Source organism: Anopheles ziemanni, chromosome 3 (genome assembly GCF_943734765.1).
Source record: "Anopheles ziemanni chromosome 3, idAnoZiCoDA_A2_x.2, whole genome shotgun sequence".
In the NCBI taxonomy this organism is placed as follows: domain Eukaryota; kingdom Metazoa; phylum Arthropoda; class Insecta; order Diptera; family Culicidae; genus Anopheles; species Anopheles ziemanni.
In genome coordinates, this window is record NC_080706.1 from 22,303,951 (window position 1) to 22,328,303 (window position 24,353).

The 24,353-nt window shown below is 40.9% G+C and overlaps 1 protein-coding gene across 1 annotated transcript in view; it reads right to left on the minus strand.

Annotated features, from left to right (window-relative positions):
- The window catches only part of LOC131287064 (peripheral plasma membrane protein CASK), a 212,969-nt gene that overhangs the window by 140,826 nt on the left and 47,790 nt on the right, over window positions 1-24,353 (minus strand). Inside the window, exons 6-11 of the mRNA XM_058316080.1 lie at window positions 22,763-22,831; window positions 18,207-18,382; window positions 17,728-17,850; window positions 17,517-17,664; window positions 15,609-15,787; window positions 14,834-15,001 (exon numbers count right to left, since the gene is read on the minus strand). Of these exons, the coding sequence (XP_058172063.1) occupies window positions 14,834-15,001; window positions 15,609-15,787; window positions 17,517-17,664; window positions 17,728-17,850; window positions 18,207-18,382; window positions 22,763-22,831 (863 nt within the window). The remainder of the gene's footprint in view (window positions 1-14,833; window positions 15,002-15,608; window positions 15,788-17,516; window positions 17,665-17,727; window positions 17,851-18,206; window positions 18,383-22,762; window positions 22,832-24,353) is intronic.

A 24,353-nucleotide genomic window follows, 5' to 3' on the forward strand; every position in this document is an offset into this window, starting at 1 on the left:
TAGAAAATTGAATGAGTTTTCCATTGCTGCGGGTTATGCGATGCGGTGGACGAGTTGACATGATATGCTTGAAAATGTGCTCTCGTCCACTGCCATCCGCCCACCTCCTCGCGACACCACCAAGATGGTTCTCCCGTACATTGTTCATCAAGCTTCTGCCGCTGCTACTTTCATTAAAAGGCAAACAAAGCCAAACAATGGGGAAGCGGAAAATACCACTAATATTCACTACCGCAAAACCTTCCACAACCCCCTCCCCTAAACACCCCTTTTGAACGGCATTTCTGTAGTGATTGCAGCGCGGTAACGCAACCCGGGTGCATTCTCATCCCATCCGTTGTAGCTGAAATATTAGACCGCTGGCCGTGATGCCGGTCCACTCGCCAATGCAACCATTGTCAGGCAATGGAACGTGGTTTCGGAACTGATGACTAACGGTTGCTCGTTACGCTTTTTTTTATATATATTTCTTCTAGCGATTAACCAGGTAACCCGCGCGAGTTGGTCAACGTGTAGGGGAAAGAATAGCAAAATAGGCGAAGGGCTAGACGGGTCGTCCTTAAGCTCATGCCATTACAAGCTCTTATCACTATCTCCTTCTATTTCTTTTTATCTTTGCGCTCATTTACTCCCTTTTAAGTCGCGCGATTCAATAGCGACCAGCCAGACTCAAAGGTCGCTGTCCAACAATGTCTGTGTGTTTTTTTTAAATTGCATAGAATAACAATGGAACCCCTACTCGGACAATGAATTCTTAGTTTTCTAGCACAGATTCTCCATTTTAGAAGCCCCTCGCTGTTTTTTTTTTATAAATTGTTATTAAACCGCAATATTAATTATGCCGACCGATTGTGCACGGGTTGGAAAAATCCCGGTTGGACACCGGGAGAAACTTAAAAAGGACAGAATTGGGCGAACATTTTTCAAAACGAATTCTCACACCCACCGCCCATCACCATTGTCCTAATTACAGTCATCCTTTGGTTGGTGTCTTTCTTTTGGTTTCTAGGATTTCATTAACGCTCCCGGAGGGTTGTCCCCTTGTTTGACGCAAATCAGGAGAAGCATACAACAGAGACAAGATGGGGTAGAGATACTATTCATTTTGTTTTTTCATTCCTGCCGGTTTCGTTGCTTGCATTTATCGGAATTATCGTTAATGACGAGCCAATTACGTTTTCGCATTTCTCCTCCGGAGCTCCTCACAAATCATGCACCTAGCGTGCCCCGGTCTATACAAAATAGAAAATAAAAACCAACATTAGGTCCAACCGTTAGCGTCACCGTGTTTTACGCATCAATTCGCGGGTTTCCATTCGCTAAGTAAACACGGACCGAAAACATGGTCGGAGGTCCCGTAGTTCAAGTGCACGAAACGAAACAACTCAGCGCCTCGGTATGGCATGGTTAGCAGCACGGCAAATACAGCGAAAAGGATGGGGCGTTTCTATGGCAAATTTCATCATCATGTTTTTCCTTCCCAATGATTGTTGCCCTTTTTGTTTTTTGCTAACCAAACACAGAAGCGTAACCGCCGTGACAAATGGATACCATCTATCAGTGTATGAAAAATTGCATTACCAAAGCACGCCCAAAGCGTCTGGATCGCGCACCAAAGACCCGGGAGGCCAGCCGGTATGCCTGCCCACAGAATGGGCCGCATTTTCCGGGGCCATTTTTAACCTTTCTCTAACGTCCCATCGTAACTACTTACAATTTGATGCTCTTGCATTAAACGCCGAAACGGTTCGATGAACGACGACAAGTGCCGCAAGTGGAAGGGGCCGTTTTCATAACACTTACCTAGATGCGGTGTGGGTTGGGATAAAAAGAGATGAGAAAAGGAGAAGTTTTCATAAATCACTTGACACGATCGTTTGACAGAGGCATAAGCAATCGAATTGATTGAACACAGCGAAAGAATGAAAATTTTAAAACAAATTAAAATGAACAAAACCAATGTCCCTCCTAAATATCAACATTTAACAGAAATACGAAAGAAGAATACGACCTGAAAAACGTTGCCAATTTACTAAAGTGTAATTTGTTCAAACCACCTGAAACTTTTTCCAAAACTCATAACATACGCTTGTTTAGTCATAAATAGATGGTATGCATGTTCACGCAATAAAATCCACCGCCTTCAGCAGCAACGCAAGAAAACTTTCAATGTATCGTTTTTATCTCTTGTAAGACATGTTTAGTCGTCATCATATAGGCCGTACGGAAAGCACTTGGCACGTTTGGTTGGTTCGCATACTAAATCTCAAAATTGTTCGGTTCACAGGATCGCACGAAATCCTATAAATCAGCGATATTCACGCGTAGTGAATGTTGGGAAACTTTTTTTTTATATATTTAGAAATCATAAACAATATATCATCGTGTGTTTGCAAGAATGTCACCATAGGAGAACCAGCTAGAATGAGTTTGTTTCGATTGTGGAAAGAAATAAAAATAACCCATGTATGAAACGCTTGATTGATTTTTGATTCTAATGTGCATTGGAAAACTATCCTTTACTCTACTTAATATAGCCTACGAAATCGAATTCGCCTCACGGTCTCACATCACTCCCATTGAAGTTTTCTGTTCATCATCATTTCTCTCGGCCTTCCAATCAAATTGTCCCGCTCGCGGGGGAAAGTGGCAAGCTTAACTTTAACAAACCGAGAGGCAAAGAACATGAAAGAGATTTATGATGTAAATTTTTCAAACTTTCTTTGCGTCACTTTCTTTCCCATTTTCAACTTTTCCTACAGAGAGGGGCTTTTCTGTGAGTTTCATTCAACTTTTATACATTTTCTTTCCGATCGTTTCTTTTTTCTTCCCCCTTTGCTAAACATATCTCCCGCGCGAGCATCTCAAGTCTGTAAAAGCGGACTGTTAAGGACTCGTGAAAGTTTCCTTTCGAACTCTAACAAGCCACACCATTGTAGCTTGCTCGGTAGCGTTGCGCATCGTGGCAAAGTACGGCCGGTGAAAAATATACAACTAAATGAAATGAGAACCATAAGCATACCGAGCAAACGGGAAGGAGCAGAATCGAACGTAGGACATTTTCTCTTTCTTTTTTTGCTTTTTGCACCGAAAAACTTTTTCGCCAAGGAATCGTCGTATGCTGCGCGAACAAAAGACAAAGGAAATGTGAAAAAGTTGTTTACCAATACCTACGGAGAGATACAAATTACTTGCCGTATCATCCGGGTTGCCTGACTAACTGTAGATGGGTTTTCTACTGCGGGTGTAATGGAAAAACATATTTGTGGCGCGCAAGACATGAATACGAATGCCATGTCGCGAACCGCCCGCTGGATCGCTAAACGATGGCATTTATTATCGATTGGAAATGGACACTAAAAACATCATTTGCAGATTTATGCACTGAACCAAGTATTTTGATACCCTTAAAAAGTAACAAGTTAGCATGCCCAACGTGATGCTCGACTGCTTTTGTACATTACAATTTTATCAATCAGAGTAAATATTTTACTGGAATAGTGTGCTGATTATCAACGAGCGTTTATACATCTACGGTTCGTAGCAAAACCTTTGTTTCAAGTACAATGAATATTACAGGCACAGTCGTTCCTAAAAATCAAAATTAATTTTAGATTTCACCACATGCGTTCATGTGGAACAATTCTGTTCATGTTAATTTTAATTACTCAATTACAGCCGGATGCAAATGTAATACTATTTGCTAAAACAAACACCACCTGCCTTCGCATAATTACGGACGAATTATAACTGCGCAAACAGCACACTAATTAACATCCTATGCCTAAGGGTAAGTTCAATTCTCCCGTTATTGCTCACTATTCATAAAGAAAGTTATTGTTGTGAAGGATAACGTTATGTCCGAATGGGGAAAACATTTAAAATATATTTGTACAATGTCTGGGTGTGTGTCATCAGTAACACATGGTAGCAGCGTATGAGAACACATCCGTTTGGATGTTTAGAAGTGGATCTTTGCATATCACTGAATGGAAAAAAATATGAGTGAAGGCTTTTTCTGATGGTTTTGAAAAAAAATTCGCCGCTTGTGCTGGAACTGACTGTTTACTTTTTTTTATACTCTTTTCATCAATCGCTCACTCCTTTCATCTGTTTGTGCTCTAAGTATGGTTCGACTGTTCCGGCGGGTTTTGCCATAAACTGGTTCCCATTATATTTATGCTGCAATATACAAAATTGCAAAACTTTCAAGTCGTAATTTCGTGCAAGGATTCAATTTCCACCAAGGCCATACCCCAAACGTACAGCGAAATGAACAACTTTGATATTGAGTATTTGCCAGCCCCTAGCAACCCTCAGCTATTGCGTAGCGGCTTCCATCGAGTGGAACAGCGAAACACTGTGTGCCGCTAGCTCCAACACCACTTTACCGCACATTACCGTCAACATCAACTCACCGACACCGAATTCAATTCGTCCAATCATATACGGAAGGAAAAACATGTAGCACAAGAAGAAATTGCGGTAACTGCAGGGAAACGAAGGAATGTTCTGGCGGAACTGTGTATTTGTCTTCCGGCAACCAAGCCCTTTATTGGTCGTTCTTAACAGAACTACCGAATGCGATGGATAATATCATTCACGGAAATCAAAAATGCAGATGTAACAACATACCTACCACGCATGAATATGCAAAGCCCTAAATTTTAAATTGAACTAGAAAATCACCATCTTCACTCAGAGAAGTTATGATGTGCAAACCGCAAAACGCATAAAACATGTCTGTACCTTTACCACTAATCTTCAATATCATTCAAGATTACATGACCAAACATTTTTTTGACTGCTGCCTGCCAGCAAAAGACCGTAAGCACAATTCAAAGTATCCGTGCGTCAACTATCGAGCACGGGAAAATGTGTTCAATCATGTTCGAAATCATCAGAACAGAAATTAATTCGATGCGGTTGGCTCGTTGATAAGGATATGCCTCGTTTCGGTCGGAAAACCGCACAGACTCCATAAAACCATTGCATTCAATTGTTTAATTAATAAAACTCATAACGAGAGTTTCCAGAGAATATAGACAATCGCTCCGACAATTTTCCGAGAGGAGAATGATTTTCCAACCAAAATACTGAGTAAAACGTAGCATCGGTAGGACGAGGATCCTTTTCAAATCCGGTGTTTAAATTAAGTTTCGTCCTGTGCCCGGCACTTCCCTGGTCACGCAAATCAAACCCCCGCATTACACCGGTAAGCCCGGGGAGTGTGAAAATATGACTTTGCAAACTATTTCTATTAGATAAATCGGCAAGTAGTCGAGACCACCCTAAGGCTTGTGTCCTTCGAACCATCGTTCCAATTTCCGTCCAGTGGAAATCCCTGCCAGCACCGCAAACCTCACACCATCCTCCCGGGCCCAACGCGGCGATGACCGATTCAGAATTAAATTAGAAAATCGCTAAAAACCCGCTAACCACCAGCACCTTTCGGTTGGCCCCAGGTTCAGTACTACACAGCTGAATTGTTAGCATTAGGCACCCGTTCCCTTTACCCATCATCTCACACCGACCAACCAACATTTTTTTCTGGGTCGCCGTTGTGTGAAAATAGGTTCGGGCAAATCGTTAAATTTAATTCGATAACATCATGTTGCCGATGGAAACCGTAGCGTCCCTTTGTAACCGAAAGCCTTTTCGGGGTGTAATTTTGAACCGAGATTAGAGGCCAGTTATCAAGAAGAAGGAACAAAACAAATTGTGCCCTTTGAATCCTCTTCCTAACTACCAATTAAAAGCATTTTCCATTGCATTCCACCGCATTCTCAAAAGGGCTCCACCGAAGCTCCAGTACCATCATCGATTTATTTATTTTTCTCGAAAAAACATGAAACGACGCTATTCCTGTTTCTATTTCGAAGGCCATGTCACAAGGGCGTATTTAAGTTTTGAATGCTATATCATTGCTGAAATTGTGTGACTGACTGCTGCTCTTCGCTTGTATTTCACTATAAATGTATTTAACGGCGTATTGACGACAGGAAAATGTTTAGCACAACGGCAATTATAATAACTGAGCATTAATTTGATGCTGCTCTTTTCCCCTCGAGACTGATGCCCTATTTTAAAGTTCCACTAAAGTTATTAAATGAAACCGACGGAATAAATAGCCAAATACGAAAAGGTACATTTTTGCGACACAAAAAAAGTTATTCTTTACCTGCCTTCGTTAAGCATTCCTTTTTCTCCCCGAACAACCGCAAAAAACAAGGGTCATCGTGCTGTTTAAAGCATCAAGCAACTCTATGAATGTAAGTGCATAATTTGCTCAAAAGAACTGCCGTTCCATGGCTTCGGTATTATGCATTCCCCTTCTTTGCTTCACAGTACTTTCAGAGCGGGCAAGTTTATAAAAATATGCAAAGATTCTTCGAGAAGATCAGTGACGGTCCTTTCTTGTTGCGTTTAACGTTACTGTCGCCAATAAACGATACTCTTGGTGGGTATAGAAAATCAGTATAATTTTTACTGCCAAATGAAAATGTCTATCAAAAAGAAGGTCGTTATATTTATTTTTATAATGGTCATTTTATTTATTTACAAATTTGCTTTCACTACGTCAAAAACCCCTTGTAAGTAAAACCGCTCTTGCATGTACTATTCATCGCAACCTTGTTCACATTTGCCTCAGATCGGGAGAAAAGTATTGAGTAATGAAAAATGAAGCCGTGAAGCCATTCTAAAAGCGCCGTCTCTTATGGGTGCCATTTTTATTTGGACTCGCTTAATTACATGACCGGTGAGACACAGAATTAACAAAAATGTCGTCGTTCGACAAGAAAAACCTACGAAAACTTTACCACACAACTTTACAGTGTGGGACGTCAACCCAATGACAACAGGATTACCCTGAACTTCGTGTGTTTAAGTAGTTGAGAGAGACGAGAGAAAAGTTTGAAAAAAATATGAAAAGTTTTGCACTGTAAAACCCTCCACAAAATACCAAGGGTATAATAAAAAACATACCTTTACTTCAATATTGTCAGCTGACATTTCAACAATGATAACAAAAACGGTAAAAACAATAACCCCATTAGGACAACACTCAAAACAATGGTTATTATAACAACACTCAACCAAAATTTCCACAAGCAAGGCGTGTCGAGCCATGTGGTTGTTTCATTCTTTTTTTAAACGTTGCTTCCTATCCCATTTTCTTCGTCGACCGTTCATTTGATTGCCTTCACAGAGACGGTATTTCTCGGCCGGGCATTTTCCGGAAAATTCTTTTCCGTCACCTAACTTTACTTTTCACTTTCACAAAGTACTCAGCGGTCCGAGTGAAACATGTTTCCCCCCCAACGATGGTGCAGTCTTTTTACTTAGCAGATGTATGATGGTGGCCGTTTGGAAAATAAACGTTATTGTGAGAAAAAGAAAATCAAACATTTCACGGCAACTAAACCACGGACCAGGCACATCGCGGAACCACTCTACGGTCGTAATCGCCTCTTACCAAACATCGGACGAAAAGTTTACAACAATGACAGCCTCATCCAGTTGCAGGAAGCTTTTACAAGCACACGGATTGACCGACACTTTTTCGCAGTGGATCCTGTCACATCGATTTGCTTTTTGTTCTTCTCCAAGTGTAGCACCCATTTCCACCTTGTTCCTAAAAAAACCTCATAAGAATGGTTGTTTTGCAGTGATTTAAATTTTCCATTTTCCAAAGCTTTATCCACTTTCCATCATCGTCATCGTACGCGCAGAAATCAACCTGTACGATCGCCGACGATCCTCAGTTCTGGGACAAACAGCAAAGTTAGTTTAAAGTCCAATCAATTCATACTCCCGGAAAACATATCCGACGCTCATCAACCGGAAAAAATCGTGCGAAAGTTTTTGACAGCAAGCAAAAGGGGCACGATACGGTCAGACGCCTTCTCACTCGCGGAGCGGAATAAATGGCTGATTCTTTCATATTTTGCTCACTTGCATGCGGTGCAAGTGTGGTGGAAAGCACCCACCGAAAAACCGCAGCAAACATGAGGAAAAGTTTTCCTACAGATACTCCATCTCTCAGTTCCCGAGCAAACCGCCGGTGCCCAAGCGAAAACAATGCACCGTACGAAACATTGTATGCAGCGCCATTGACTTGAGCGCGGATCCCAGACAACCGAAAGGCTGCAGTTCCGAAGGAATCAATCTCCATTCGTTCTCCGACCAACTAATGCTGCTGGAGGCGAAGGCAATTAATATACGTTTGCACAAATGAACTACCATCTGTTCCACCGGGTAAAGGGGGCATGTGAAGTCAGTTTCGAGGCCATAGAAAAAGGGTGACCGCCCTCCTGCCACCAGCTTCTGCGGTTGAAAGTATAACAATAGAGCTTACTTAGAGGTTGCGAAAGTTTCGCATACAAAACATCCCCCAAGAAACGGTTAGAAACGAAAAGAACGCCATCTCTCAAGCGTACTTTCCTTCTGCACAAACGAAACTCCCAAGAAACCGCATACCAATTCGTCAACTGATTAAAGACAAACATTTACTATGCTCAAAATTGATTAGCACTACTAGACATAAAAAAGTGAACCGAACAAGCGGTATCGTATCGATTCCATGCAAAATCAGACACCTAGGCGATTACTTTTACTTGAAAGCATTAAGGGAGGAAGTGAAAAATGAATGCAACCATGTTTCTCCCATCTTTTTTTACAAAGGAATCGATTCGTTCGATGGAACATAAACACTCGAGAGTATTCGAGAGCGTAAAAACATACACTGTACCATCAGAACAGCAGTACAAATGGAGGATATAAAGAAAATTTCATTGACTGTTAGTTTAACTCTATCCGAATGATGAACATTTGTCTAGCTTGTTCTGATACAGCCAGGTTAAAGTGAGGGTAAATACATAGGTCCAGAGAAAAAGAAACGAAAAGTGAATGTACCGTAAAATGTAACAGTGAAAAGGAAAGGTATGCAATATTTTTAGAACACTGTTTATTATAATTTTCTTTAGTTCGTTTGACCATCGATTGAAACAAAAAACTAAAATATAATTGTTGATAATAAAAACTAATCTCTATATCTATAAAAATGAATGTTTGTATGTTCGTGATGCTAAAACTCAAAATCGGCTGGACCAATCTTGATGACGTCTTGGTATGATTTGTTCCTGTTTACCCAAGGAAGGTTTAGGAAAAAAGAGAATTTGAAAATTCCCAAGGAAAAGCCGGAAAATGGGAAAATTCGGTAATAACGGCTTTTTCCATATAAAAAATTTAATTTACCTTCTCTAACGAAAACTAAAAAATGGTTGGATTTATCACAATGAAGTCTTCTTATGGCTTATTCCTTTTGGTCCAACTAAGGTTTAGAAAAATGAAAAGTTTGAAAATTTTCAAGGAAAAGCCAGAAAATATAAAAAAACTCGATGAAAGGCTTTTTTCCGTAAAAGTAATTATCTATATCTATAAAAATGAATGCTAAAATTGGCTGGAATCTTGACCATTGGTACGACCAATCTTTGTATGATTTGTTCCTTTTACCTTAGAAAGGTTTAGAAAAAAAGAAAATTTGAAAATTCCCAAAAAAAAGCCGGAAAATTTGAAAATTTGTAAAAACTATATTCGTACGAAGCCTTCTGGTGATTGATTTCTTTTGACTCAATTAAGAATTTATTAGGATGAATATTTTTAAACATTCCTAAGAAAAAGGAAGAAAACTAGAAATCACGAATAAGGGCTCTTTCCATACGAAAAATCATATAAAATTTTTTATTTGTTTGTTTGTAACGCCAATATTTAAAATCGGCTGAGCAAATCTTGAAGATGTCATGGGATGATGTTCCTTTTTAACCATAGAAGAATTATGAAAAAATTGGAAATTCTTTAAGGAAAATCCAGAAAACGTTAAGAATTGTAGAAACGGCTTTTTCCCATACAATAAAATCAAATATACAATTTACAACTAAAACTAAGAAACTCAATTTTAACGATGTTGTAGGATCAATTTACAACTAAAACTAAGAAACTCAATTTTAACGATGTTGTAGGATCAATTGTTTCTTTTGGGCCAAACAAAAATTTAGGAAAACGAAAACTTCAAAAATTACAAATGAAAATTAGAATTGTCGAGTTAAATCTGTAGTGGATCGTGGGTTGTAACGTGAGTGTTGCTATTTTGCATTTTACGCTTCATCGAAAATTGAACTCATTACAAATCTTTATCCGAACTTTGCGCATAGTATCGAAACTACGAATGGTTGAGTTAAAAAAACTGATGCCATTGGACCATTGCCCTCATATAAATTGTTTGATCGTGATCGTGAAGACGAAGTCAAGAATCGTTTAGCAGAATTTTATAACATTCTTTGAATTTGGCTCATATGCCGTGTCCTAAAGATGGATCTGCTATTGATATGTGTCGACATCAACGAACATAAGGGACTTTCTTTGAGTTCCAATGCTTTGTTATTTCAATATTAACGGGTTATTAAAATTTGACGAGGCGAAGTTCGTTGGGTCAGCTTGTAGTTAAATAAAACTTCATCAACAAGAAAACTTCTATCTTAACTTCTTTCCTACCAAATGCAAGATAAGGGCAAGAAATACAAACAACTCAATCACTAATATCCATACGATTATCCCTTTCATAATCGATTGATCATGCTTTTAAAAGTGAGCAAGATAAGGGAAAGAATGGAATAAATGGTGCTTCAAACGAACATTTTTAAACCCCCTAACTAAAAATAACGAATTATTATCCGATTTATCACACAATCCCTAACCCTTTCACAAAAAGACCGACAAAAAAATCGATTAAATACCCATTCACTACTCTTCCTTTTTTACCCCAATCCTTGTTTTGATTCTATTCTATATCGCCGCATGGCTATGTTTTCGATCACGTAGTGATATTTCCCACTTCCACGACGTCTCGTTCACACACTCAGCGCTTAACTTCGCATGCAAATAGTCCTTTCTTGGGTGTGTGTTTCTAGCACAAGCTGAGGCGGTACTATTCGCTGTTTATTTTTTGCCATGGGTTCCATTTTTCTTTGCCAGACCTCTCCCATCAAAACGTTCCCAGAGGCCATCGAAACCACTCTTCACGAGCGCCATAATCAATCACAGTCTGCTAATACTACTACTATGAGTCCTAAAACCAGTACTACTACTTCTGCAACGCTCCCGCGCTACGGAAAAGAAGTTTAGCATCATCTTTCCTTCCCCTCCGTTTCTTTTTCATCGCGTAGCTCTGGAAGCAGAAATGGTGGTGTGGATAAAGCATGAAAAGAAAATTGCAGGACCTTCACCTACAATCACACCAGCTGCCTGCCTGTGCATCTTCTCTGCAGATGCAGCGACTTTTTCTCAATTTGAACCATCCGGCTGGCTGCAGAAGTAGACCAGGCGGTGGCACAACAGCAACAAGAAAACAGGAAAACATTCACCCACCCAGATAGAACCACGTTTCCCCCGCTCGGGTGCAAGCGTACAGCCATTGGCTGGTGCCCGAGCTCGACCAGGCAGATTACGGTGAATGCAATCGTGCATGTCGAAGAAATGCAGTGGAAGCTCACCACATTCAAGTCAACTGAAGAGATTCTTATAATCCATCCTTCTCCCCGCGTCCACTAGGTAGTATTAAAAGGTGGAGGTGGGGTTTGCATGGCGCGGGTTAAATGCGGGTTCTTCAGCGAAATCGTCCCACTAAAGCCAAGCCCCACCACATTACGGATAGTGGCTACTGCAGGACATGAAAGTTGGGCGATCGCCGGGGACACGCTAGCCAGGGACACCGGTGTGGCCTGGCCTGGTCTGGCCTGGTACCGGGGCTCATTTTTTAATAGGGACGCGCCCCAGAGATGAATCTCATAAACAAGCACAACCAGATTTCTTTTTGTTATGTTTTGGGCTTCCGTTTGCCGGCACGCTGATGCAGTCCTGATGCACAACGCCGAGCTTTGGCGTTTCGGTAGCTGATGGTTTTCCACGATAACTTTGCCATACTGCGGGGATTGGCTTACTGTTGAAGCCCACCATCATCTCGCATCATCTTCGGTCTCATCATCGCAACTAAGCGTGAGTCCTAACTATGCAGACCGAAACCTCGCCAACAGAGACCAGCCAAGGAAGGACGGAAGGGTCAACACATTCTATTCAACAAGAGTAAAATCTGATTTTAAAAAATACTCCAAAGCCGTCCGGGTAAGGAAACATCAAACAACTTAAGCCACCACACATCCACCTTTAAACGGTTTAAATGAAAAAAGATCCAACTAAAAAATAGAAAATAGGTACCACCAGCACGAGCTTGAGGGTTTTCCTTTGCTTTCAACGCAGCAGCAAACCGGGACACTATTTCGTGGTATCCGGAGGCCGTTATACCCTATTTTAGCGCCGAAGCCGGGATAGGTTCCTGTGCAGCGAACTCTGCGCAAATATTGTATATTAAATAGCTCTTGGCTCTTACAAATATTTATTCATCATGAACGAAATATTAATCATCCTGGGAACGTTTGTTAGTGGTATCAACGGTAAGTGATTTGTTCATTGAAAGAATTTTTGTATATAACTTACAGTTACTGTTTGACTGGTTCACAGGAAAATATGAGACGTTTGATACAAACAGTGAATGAAAAACGACGGGATAACAAACCACATGGATTGAGCTGGATGGCTCAAACTTGGCAAACGTAGACTAGCAAAAGTGGTCTTAGAGTGTAACTCTTTACTGAACTTTGGATCATGTGGATGATGTTTATAGCATTGCTAACCAGGTAGCATATGTTCCTATGTTTTGAAGTAAGCATGATTCGATTATTCCATTTTAAGTAATGGTAGAATACGGTGGTTGCCTCCCCCAGGAAAACTTTCTCATCAACGTTTTCCAAATGAGCCGTTACAAAGTTTTTCACATTTTAAACGAAATGCGTGGTAAATGCAAAACAATTACATCCTCCCTTGATGGAACCATAATTCTTGGCTTGGATACACCTGATCCGCAAGAATACGAACTAGTTCACGAAAAGTAAAAAAGACATCATTTGGCCACCACTAGCAGCAAATAGAAAATCTGGAAAAAGCACCGATCGGCCTTGACAAAAAGAACTCCTACGTGTTCAATCCTTCCTGCTCGGTTACATGCCATCGCCGTACTATCAATTAGGCAGCGGGGAGAGGTTCCGTTAGTTTCATAGTTAATTCAACAAATCGAAATATACAATTCAATGTAGTTAAATATTGTACCAAATGCAGTTAATGCATTGATGTGCCTTACATCAACAGATTTTTGTTTCGCTTGTTTAATTCATGATTATTGTTTACTCGACTCCATTCGAACTCGCTTCCTGTCGGCTCACGAAACTAAATTGAAACTGTTTAATTCAGTCGGAAATTTAGATAGCGAAAATGTTACGACCCACTTCAGGTCCGTCTGCATTTTAAATTGCCTAATTTTATTGACCCATCGAAACGTGAAAACAAAACAAATCGTTTTAATTTGGCATCGATTCAAACATTTAATGAGCGATCTTTCAATGAGGGCCGGTGGGAGGGAAACTTTTTCGACAAAAAGTTTCGCGACGAATCAAAACCATAAAATGGACAAACGAATTTGAAACAAAACGCTGCCCCTACTTGCCTTCCGACAAAATATCAATGATTGAATGGCATTTTTTTTAACCACTTTATTTAAAACCGCACCTACCCTGCTCATAATCGTGTTTAATCATACACTGCATCTGATTTATCTGAATTCCGTCCTCACAACTTTCAGGATTAGGAAGGTTTCCGATTCAATTTGTTTCCACTTTGATTGTGACGGCCTTTGGGATGTTTTGTTATTCATATTTTTAAACCCCCCGGTAAAATAATGTCAACAAAGCAGAATCCCTACAGATTGTCCGAAAACCCCTACCAAATCTTTCGCATCCTTCCACATCCCTTGACAACCTCAACCAGTACATCCAAAGCCACCGCCAAGGAATATTTCCACTTCCGCAAGTAAGATGAAATAATTAGAAAAATTTAATTAAACATCATCCGCAGTCAAACCGCGCGGAACGTTGACGAGGGAGTTGGAGGCTAAACAAAGAGAAGCACAGACGAAAAAGAATATTCCAAAGGATCAACCAAAGACAAAGTGAACGCAGGCTTATTCGTATTGACGGCCGAATTGCCAGCGTTCCAAATGTTCTTCGTGATACCATCAGACAAATGAACACCCGACCTTGTCCCGACGTTGTACTAAAGTTCGATGGTATACTTTCGTCCCGCACTGTCCTTAGAACTCTCGAAACGTCTCGGTGCATAAACCCGGGAGTCTATCGAACGAGCTTTCGCGTACTAAAAGCTCTCAGAACCGGACACCACTGATTCGACTCCCGGACGCCAGTGTCGCCCGCGCTGAGTCAATGCGCATGCGCGCACAAACAACAAAGCAAAACCAATTCAACGAGTCCTTATTCCAACGAGGCGTGTGAGTAGGGACTTCAGTGTGTGTGTGTGTGAAACTTTCTATTATCCTTATCGGTGCCACAAACCACCGATTTCTCGATCCCGCCATTGCTGACGCCTGACGGAATAATTTGATGGAAGCGATGGAGACTGTAACCAAATATCTTGCATGGTTTTCTCGCGCCACGCGGCCAGACAGTCCTATGCAACGCTTGTATACAACAATGGTCGGAAGGAAAATGCGAGCAAATAAGGACGAAATACAATTTAAAAGCGTATACAGTAAAAATAATACACAAGTTATAGCGTTACAACTAAACTTATCCTTCAAAAGAAACAAACTCAACGCATGAAAATTGATACATGAAGGTAGGATTCTTTCGTTTAACCGCGCGAAACCTACCTGAATGTGAGGTGATCCCAGTAGATTGATCAGTTCCGTCTTCTCGCGTGTGTACTTGTGTCCCGCCGTCGACGAGATGGCATCGATTGCGTCCCGGCAGCGGCTGATCGCATCCCCAGGTGGAGCGCGTGACGGATTGATAACAGAACTACTGATTCTATCGAACAGCTGTAGTACGATGTCACCCGAAACGAGTACCAGGAACGCATCAAACAATAAGAACAGCAGCAGCAGTGGTGGCAGCAGCAACAGCAGTAGCAGCAGCAAACAACAGCATCAAGGGGGAAATGTTTCGTTCGGAGGTTCGATGACGATGGATGAATGCAGCACATTTATCACCGTTTTAGTTGGTGAGCGTGCGTTTCAGTGTGAACATAACGGTGTAGTTATGTTTAGTTGCATTTGGTTCATTTGATGACGAAGCCAGTGATGTGCGTTGAAATTCGTAAACGCAAGAATCGGGTGAGAAATGAAAATCAGAAAACGGAAAAGAAAAGAGAGAAAAATAAGGTTTAGAATGGACAACTAACATAATGATCAACACGTAACTCAAATGATCTTGATTTTTGGTGAAAATGTCCCGTAACGAATTTTAGATCATTCCAGTCCACTGCGGAACACACGCTACGCTCCATGGAGTACTACTTCCTAGGACACATGCTAAGGAGGGGTACGTGTTTCACATTGTAGGATGCGCCAGTGGCACCCAACAACACGTACATACACACACAGACACAGACACACACACAGAACATTCAAACAACAACGCCATTACCTGCAGCAGTTCGTGCAACTTAACGTCGCGCAGCATGCCGGCCAGCACATCCGGATCGCAGTTGGCATCTTGCAAAGCAATGATATCGTCTAGTGAGTCAAGAATTTTCTGGATCGCCTCCAGGCCCGCTTCCTCGTCGGCCCACTCGTTGAGGCTTTCCGATGCGGTGCCGATCGCCACTGTGTATGTGTGCAAACCGCGTCGGAGATTCGGGATTGGATTTGGTCGTTCGGTTTTCATCGATGGTGTTTAGCGGATGAGTTTGCAGGATGGTGAAAAAGTGGAAAACGGGCGGGTAGCGGTATGATAAACGGTACGAGCCACGGAATAAAGAAAATGAAAAGAGAAGAAGAAGAAGAAGTAGAAGAAAGGGTAAAGACAAAACCAATAAGCGTAAACAGCAATGAAGTGTGGACGACGCTACGTTCGGGTTTGTACAGTAGCAATCGATCCGTATCAAAATTAGGTTAACAACTGAACTGAACTGAACTGAAGTCAACATTTTAAAAAAGCTTCAAACGAACACTAAATTTATATTTTAAAGCACGTATCGAATTTTCGAAGTTTGGTCGATAATGTTGTCCCACAGTCCTGATTTTTTCAAGATAATTTCCAGCATCACATTCGCTTGTCTGACTTGTTTGCCGCTCAATAAATATGATGTACACATAATGCTTTGTGGCCCGCGGTTCCACTTCCATGGCATATTGGATCATTAATCGCTGACAACCCATAATAAAAGAAACCCGATGCCGGTGATCAGCATAATGCACATAACGTCGAAAAAATTAGTAAGTACCACTCGACGCATTTATTATATTTCCCCCATGCCCAACATGAACTCCATCAAAATGGCATCATTTAAACATAATCGTCTCAGACCGACTGAAGAAGATCACCGTTGTGGTAATAAAATGAATACTCCGTGTACCCTCAACAGTTGCCAAAACAGGCTATACATACACACGCACGCACAGCTACACACATCCGCGGACCGCTGGAACGTCACATCGATGGAGGTAGACTTTCGCAACATGGCAATCCGGCACGTATCCGACACAAAGAACCGTAAACCCTAAGTACTCCACACGAACGAACATTACCTTCAATGTGCGGCCAGTGCAACAAGTCATCTCGCGAGGTTCTCGAAGCCACTCGCCACCAACGGATGACGCTACCAATAAGCTACCATTGCCAGATGGGAGAGATGTAACCGCAAAACAATTTCAATAATGAACATATAAAAAAATACCCCTGATACTGGTTGCTCGAGACGGAACAGAAAACACAAAGCAGATTGTCGTTAGAGTGTGCCGACGACAACAGAACTGCCTTGTGCGACATTCCCAAATCGGCACAAACTACGTGTTCAGGGAAGGCACCCACCGAAAAGTTGAAATGTCTACACGAATGGATTATTTTCCCTGGCACACTTTCCTCTATCCTTTCCATTACTGCGTTTCCTTTCCTTTATTTCCCGACCTGCACACAAAACCACAGGCATGGCGGACAGATACGAAAAAAAACTTTGATTGCAATTTAATTAGCCCTTAGGTTGGCCCTAGCCAAATTAAGCTTTTTCCTTACAGTTTAACTGTCCATCTATTGGCTTATCCAGAATGAAACAATTAACAAACCGAAGGTCATGGATTACGGATTTCAAATGAGGAAGTCACGATAAGATCAAACAATTTATCCATTTTCAGATAGGTGACATTATATTGTAGGTGACATATATTTTGTTTTGAGAAACTTCAGTACAACACATAGTGAAATCCCGCTACAACCGGCATGAAATATAGACCCTGCTATTCAACTGAACAAGTTTGATTGAAAAAACAAACTAACACAACAAATATAGCAAACTAAACTGAACGATCTCTTGAAAAGTCTCTCGCTTGAACTTACTTGAGTCGGTGTCAGCACAGCAAAGCGGATCCATCGCAACGCCACCGGCCACAGTTTGCACAGCGGCTTTCAGCTTGCGGCGTGCATTGTAGCGCTTCAATTCCTCGACCGTGTCACCCAGATGGATGCGCTGCAGTTTATCGCGGTCCTGGCGAAAAGAAAGTCGTTTCCAGCTCCAATATTCGATCAGAATCGACCTGCACACACTTACCCGTATCCAGGGATGCTCTAGAATTTCCGTTATTGTCGGTCGACTGATGGGATTGGGCGCCAGCATCTTAAGCACGAGGTCTTTGGCGTTGCTCGAGACGTGTTTCCACTCCGCGGTATCGAGCTGAATGGCGAAAAAGTAAGAGGGAAGGAAAAAAGGCAAGTGTCAGAAAGGAACGATTTGCTGTTCAAAAACCGGTTATGCCGTTGCCGACCCGACCGATGGTACGTGGCAACCCGAAGAAGATGAAGCAAGACACCGCAACGGGTATGTCCGAAGTGTATGTTATATGGGACGCTATATTAAATTCCATCGTACGGTACAGAAATAACACCTATTTTGCCATTCCGTGACATCCTCTTCGGTATCGGACGTCGGTTGCTGCGACGGTCGGATCGACGACGGATCGACGACGGATCGGCGGTTGGTTTAGCGTGAGGCAGAGGCAGAGAGACAACGTCCTCCGATGGCGTACTCACCGTTACACGTCCCCTGGCGATTGCTTCCTGCAAGCGTTTGCCGGAACCGTGGAAAGGTAAACGACCCGATAACAGCACGTGCAGCATCACCCCAGCGCCCCACACGTCGCAGGGTTTTCCGTAGACTCGCCGTGCCACCACCTCCGGGGCCATATAGTGAGGGCATCCGACTCGCCCTGGACAAAGATGACGTCGACGAAGGAACAACAACCAGGGAATGTTGCAGTTGACGGAAGAAGACAATGAAAGACAGAGAGAGAGAATTGAAAACATTCGGTTATTATGGATGATAAGTATAGCCTCGAAATCATACAAATGGTACTCAAATCTCCTAAAAGCTTGACGGTGAGCTTAACTACGATTACCCTGCAGTGCATATGCGTGCCTTTAATTTATGTTAAATGCTCTTTCGTCTATTGGAGAGACATATAATCTTCCTAGGAATTACAAGGAACTAAAAGATATTTGGCACAAACGATATATTGATCAGAGAAGCTCAATTGGTTTTGCAGCATTAGGAGTACAAAACCCATTAAAGCAATAACATCCGGAAATTGTTGACAACATTATACATTTTGGATGCGATTGAACTGCTTGTTGAATAACTCACAATTCATTTGATTTATTGTTTGATATAACTAAATTAACCCTTATAACAATCAATCAGAACGATTTACGGAAGCACTAGTAGAAATTGAATTTAGAAGGAACACCTTCTCTTCAGTTATTCAAATGCTGTATTCCCAAACCAGATACCTTCTTTTATGCGTGCTCCTATAATGGTCTGCCCCACTTGTATTTCTTTAAGCCGCTAGAACACTAAAAGCAGTGGCTTATTTCGGATTCAATAAAGCTTTCGATCTAGAAATAGCTCTCGCCTCCGCTGACCACTCAGTGAAGAAGAGGGAGAGAAAAAAACCATCGTACCGATGAAATGCCCCATCACTAAGCTTTCCTCGCAAGACCGTGGTGCGCTATCGACAGCCGTCGGAGGTTCATCTGACAAATTGATGGTGATTTAGAATTCCGTAAACGTGCCAACGATAGCTCCACATAGTCGCAAGGTGCAGGGGCAAGAGCGAAAGTATCAGAAATAAGTTGATAAAGCCCACTGCCGAAAAAAAAAAACGGATGAAAAAACAACCCAAAACAGCCATTCCCTTGGGAGGGCGATATCAGTATCATCTTGGGACACATTCCCCACGTGTTGGAAGCATTTTTCATCGATAGCTAGTAAGAGTAAGTGATACGGTAAGCCCTAATCTCGCCCGTATCACAAACCACTTGCCGAGGACGTGATTGAGTGAAACAAAATCAATGCACACATTGTGATGCGAGAATCGCACGCAACGGCATTATTTAACGGACACCTTCATCAGACCGGCTACGACAGACAGCAATGGAGCATCCCGATTCATTTAAGACGTGTTCTACCTGCAGCAAATTGAGCAATCGTATCAAAATAGACAAAAAGAAATAGCTACAACGCAACACAAGCGCTTCGTAACGTGATACTATGGATTGATATCAATGTGCCTAGATAATTCATTGGTAGCAATCAAAGGTACGAGAACAAGCTTACTGATTTACATCAAGCGAAGACAATAATGTTACAACATTTGAGTGGATTGTTGTTAAAAAAAGGAAAAGATATGATACAATAAATTTTACACGAAAGAAATAAGAACTAACATGATATGTTTGTACTTTTTCCCATCATGTCTATTCAAACCGTAGCATTTCTCTGCACCATTTCATCCATTCTTAGAATCAATTTATATTTAAAAACCATGAACAATCTTCAAAAGCACTTAAAGATGTAAGGAGCGCTCTAGCAAGAGAATACACTTCTTCAATCGAATCAAACAGGTTTCTCAATTTGCATTATTCATCTTCTACAAATAGAAGCTGGCCCAATGGGAACCTACAACATCTTGTTCAAGACCTTTTTTCAGTTCTGTTTGTTGCTCCAATTTTCACGAAGCGTACCGCTTCAGCTGGAAACTCACAAAATGTTCTCCCGCTTTCCACAAACCTACCGAACCCTGGCAATCAGTTAACCTAAAACCGTTTTGCACTGACAACTACACCGTACCTGATTCACCTCTGTCTAACGCAGCTACACAAAGTTTCTAATTTATCATCAAAACTTTCAATTTCATGCCTGGCCAGAGACGTACGATTATTCAAAGAAATGTGCAAAACCAAAACCAGTCACAACTCCTAAGCCCTTTTCACGTCGGCTCTTCCTGTAACTTGTTGTGAAAAGGGGATAGACTTTCTCGCACTACGTTTTCAATCCTCATCACCGCCATTTATTCCTTATCTTAGCGAAACGAGTCGGCAGAACTTAGTGTTCACAGCCGTTACCAAAAATCCTCGTGCAACCACAATTCCCTAGCTCCAAGCCCAATGTCCGGCCGACTAACTAGTTTTGGTAACACACTTCACCAGGGTGGCCTCTACCGATGTTAACCGATAGCACCACCCACTCAACGGTAGAATTCTACTTTCTAAATATTTAAGAAACAAACATGGGGTATCGTTAAGTACCGGTAAAAGTTTCTGAACCCATGCTCAAACTATGATACTACAAACGGACGATGGGAGATGCTTCTATTCTGATTATTATTTGCGTAGGATAGCCCATTTACTGTATCTTCCGCAGTGAAACACCACAACAAAGTTTTACGCAGTTTTATGCCCAGACAGGCAGTGGTGCTTCCAACAGGTTTTGCAGTAAGTTTTTAAAATATTGTGAGTATGCGTTTTTTATTTTTTTTTTCTAGTATACACAAGCCGATTACAAACTATTGTATGATATATGTGTGTATGTTAAGACATCCTCAGTTTGATATAATTTCAAGCACTTATTTAAATGATATTTTCATACTCCATCTAGATCTACTCGTTAGAATTGTAAAACTTCTAAGGGTTCTGTTGAGTATAATTTAATGTAAACATTGTTTATTGAGACATGATGTTATACTTATTCTGTGCTTCAATGACATTGTTCTGTCAAATTTTTTAAAACCTGCTAGGTGAACATTTGTCATTTCGCAATTTACAAAGCGTATTTTTTATACATGGGAAAGTATTATAGTTTAATTGAATATTATTTCCTCTACTTTGAAATCAAATCATTTTTCCTTCAAAGAAATTATCCTCTTTTAAAAAACTTACGTTAATTAACTGACAAACAAACCAGAGGACTACAGACAAAATGAATTTAAAACAGCTTAAATAAAAATGATAAGATGTGTGAATACCAACATTATGATTTATTATACCCGCATAAAACCATAACTTCTCAGCTGGACATTTTTGCACCAAACTGGTTTGGTACAGCGTCAAAACCAACATAAACACAGTCAACAGCAACTAGAAGTTGGCTTTATTTGTATGCAAAAATGTAAAGAATACTTGTCACCTCCCACAGCGCACACGAAGAAAGTGGAAATCGATGCCGACGTCAAAAGTCACAGCAAAAGGAAAGCTGACATGACCATTTAGTGGTTTATTCACGTAAAACTTTTCTCATTTCATGCAAATATCTGTAACCGCAATCGAGGCAGAGCTCAAGGCTTTGCCAAAGCTGCTGGAAAACGGCGATTTGGCACTTCAATAAACCGAATGTTCTTTTCGTAGCTTTGATGATCGGAAGGCAAGTGGGCGTGCTACAGCTCGAAACTTGAACGTTTATTTTGCTCCGCTTTCGAGGGCTTGTTTGAACGTAGGAAAAATTTGGACCATCCGGTGTTCCATTAGAATAAGGAGCTGATTCAGGTTTGCGTATTTCGTGAAATTACGCAAAACAAGTCAAACAGAAAATAAACGAATCGTTTCTACAGTCGATAAAATATATTGCTTTGCTTGGTCAACATTGAACAGCATGGTGGGAAACGCAATTCAATTCTAGCTGTCTGGAGATCATGTTACGAAAGATTTTTAAAGGATACGGAAGAAAATAGAAGACGTAAAACAATGTACGAACAATGGTATTCAGAATACGATCCATCACACAAAAGAATCCACAATTATTTTTAACATACTCCGAATATATTACAATGGTACTCAAAGATAAATGTGTTGAGAAACCTTATGCGAACAATGTGCAAGTGCTTATTACAAATGATTATATATGTCCTAGTGTGGCATGTGTCCAAGTGTACGCGGGTGTATTGCTCAGTAGTGTGCTGATGGGAAAGATTATAAAAAAGTAATGTCTATATGTTAACTCCCAGCACTTGCCCTTGTTACCGTGGGAGACAACGATGAAACTTTTTTTTTTTTTTTGTAACGAGATAACGATACTGGGAAGCCAAGTTACGAGAAACCCTAACAATGCGAAACGTTGATAAAAAGAACGTATAAAAATTAAACCAAAACGAATGCAACATGGCAGACTTGATGAATAGATAAAGCGAATTGCGAAAAACGTGAAGAAAACCAAAACCAGACGGCAAGATACCGAGTATCAACCGAGCGGAAACGGAAAATAGTTCATGAGAATACACACAGAAACAGAATAACACGGTTTGCGTTTTCTTGCTTACCCTCGCCATCTGACTTCAGGTACAGTTTTCCTCTCGGACTCAAAAACGAACGACGGGAATCGACCGATTCTGCGACCAGACACATGGTTCATTTTCCATGGGGCAGCCCGCGGGGATAGGAAATGGGCATGAGTATGTTGTTGTGAATGGTTTTATTTTGTGATCGTCAACCCCCATAGATTTCGCACGCCAGGGTGGGGGTTTAGCGGAAGTGATGGTGGAAAACAAAACAAGAAAGAGGAAGAGAAGAGAACAGACGCGGTGAGAGTCAGAAATATGGTAATGATGTTAAAAAGTTTGGTTGTGAAATACAAAGATTTGCTACAGTTTCGAAATATCATTCCAATATAGTTGGTAATTTATCAAACAAAACTGTAAAATTTTATCGATTCATAACTGGTATAAGATTTTAATATAAAATGTATGAGAATAATTTTTCACACTACCAACTTTTAGAATTGTTCATATTTAAATTGGCTAAAAACAAACCGAAGTGTGAAATTTGTTTTAATATACATCAAATCAAAAGTTCGTGTACTGTTTATACCAAGAAAACTCAACTTTTTCTATGATAAACAAAAATTGGTTTAAAAGGGACGATCAGAACGGGTCAGTTACGTTTACTTCATCTTCATTCATTCATTGAATTATATTCATGTACATGATACCATTTCATCCCTGGTATGGGTCAACGAACATTTACATCATTTTAAACCGAACTGACTGTTACACAATAAGAAGGTTCACTCAAGAAAAGACCACCGAGGGTTCACCGTTTAGCGAAAACGCGGTTCTCGAAACCGACAAGCAACACATGGCAAAACACGGTCTAACCTTCGAACGCCGTTACCCGAAAATTTCACAACCACCTCCGGTAACAGACTTCCGGCAAACTGTTAAACGTTCCAACATACACCGCTATCTCACGACCCTTTTCTGGGTTAACCTTTTCCCAACTTTATCTATCCTTGCTTTCTCTCATTGATTTCTATTGAAGGTAATAAAAAATGAAGTCCACAGTAAACTTTTTGCAACATACCGCTTACCCGCACGACAAGCATTCTCTTTCCACCCCAACCGTGTGAAACATCCATTAATTTCACGTTGAACCCCTTTATTAATTCTGCGCGTGAAGCCTCCTATTAATTATCTTCCGTCACCGTCCGGTAACAGCTGTAATTGCCCCTTCATAGCCGACAGAACAGGCTGGATTTGTCGGCCTGCGAGAGGTTGACATTAAGTGATAAAAATGGGAAAACTCAGATAACATCAAATTACGTGCTACCGACGTATGTTTCATTGGCTAATTTACAGTCAGCGTCAAAGGAAACCATCACAAAAATTCATCACCATTCCGTGACTCATTACCCTTTTTTTTCTTTTCGGAAGGAATAAAAATCCGATGAGCAATGGCATACGTTTTGTAGCAAAACGAAGTGTTTTTTTACAAACGCATGTCAAATTTGTTTTACAATTTGTCGGTTGAAATTTTCAATCTGAATGAGCCCAAAAATAATGGGAATATTTCAACACTACAAAAGACCATGCGCCTCCATTTAAGATTGACCAGGCGTCTCCATTATACAAACAA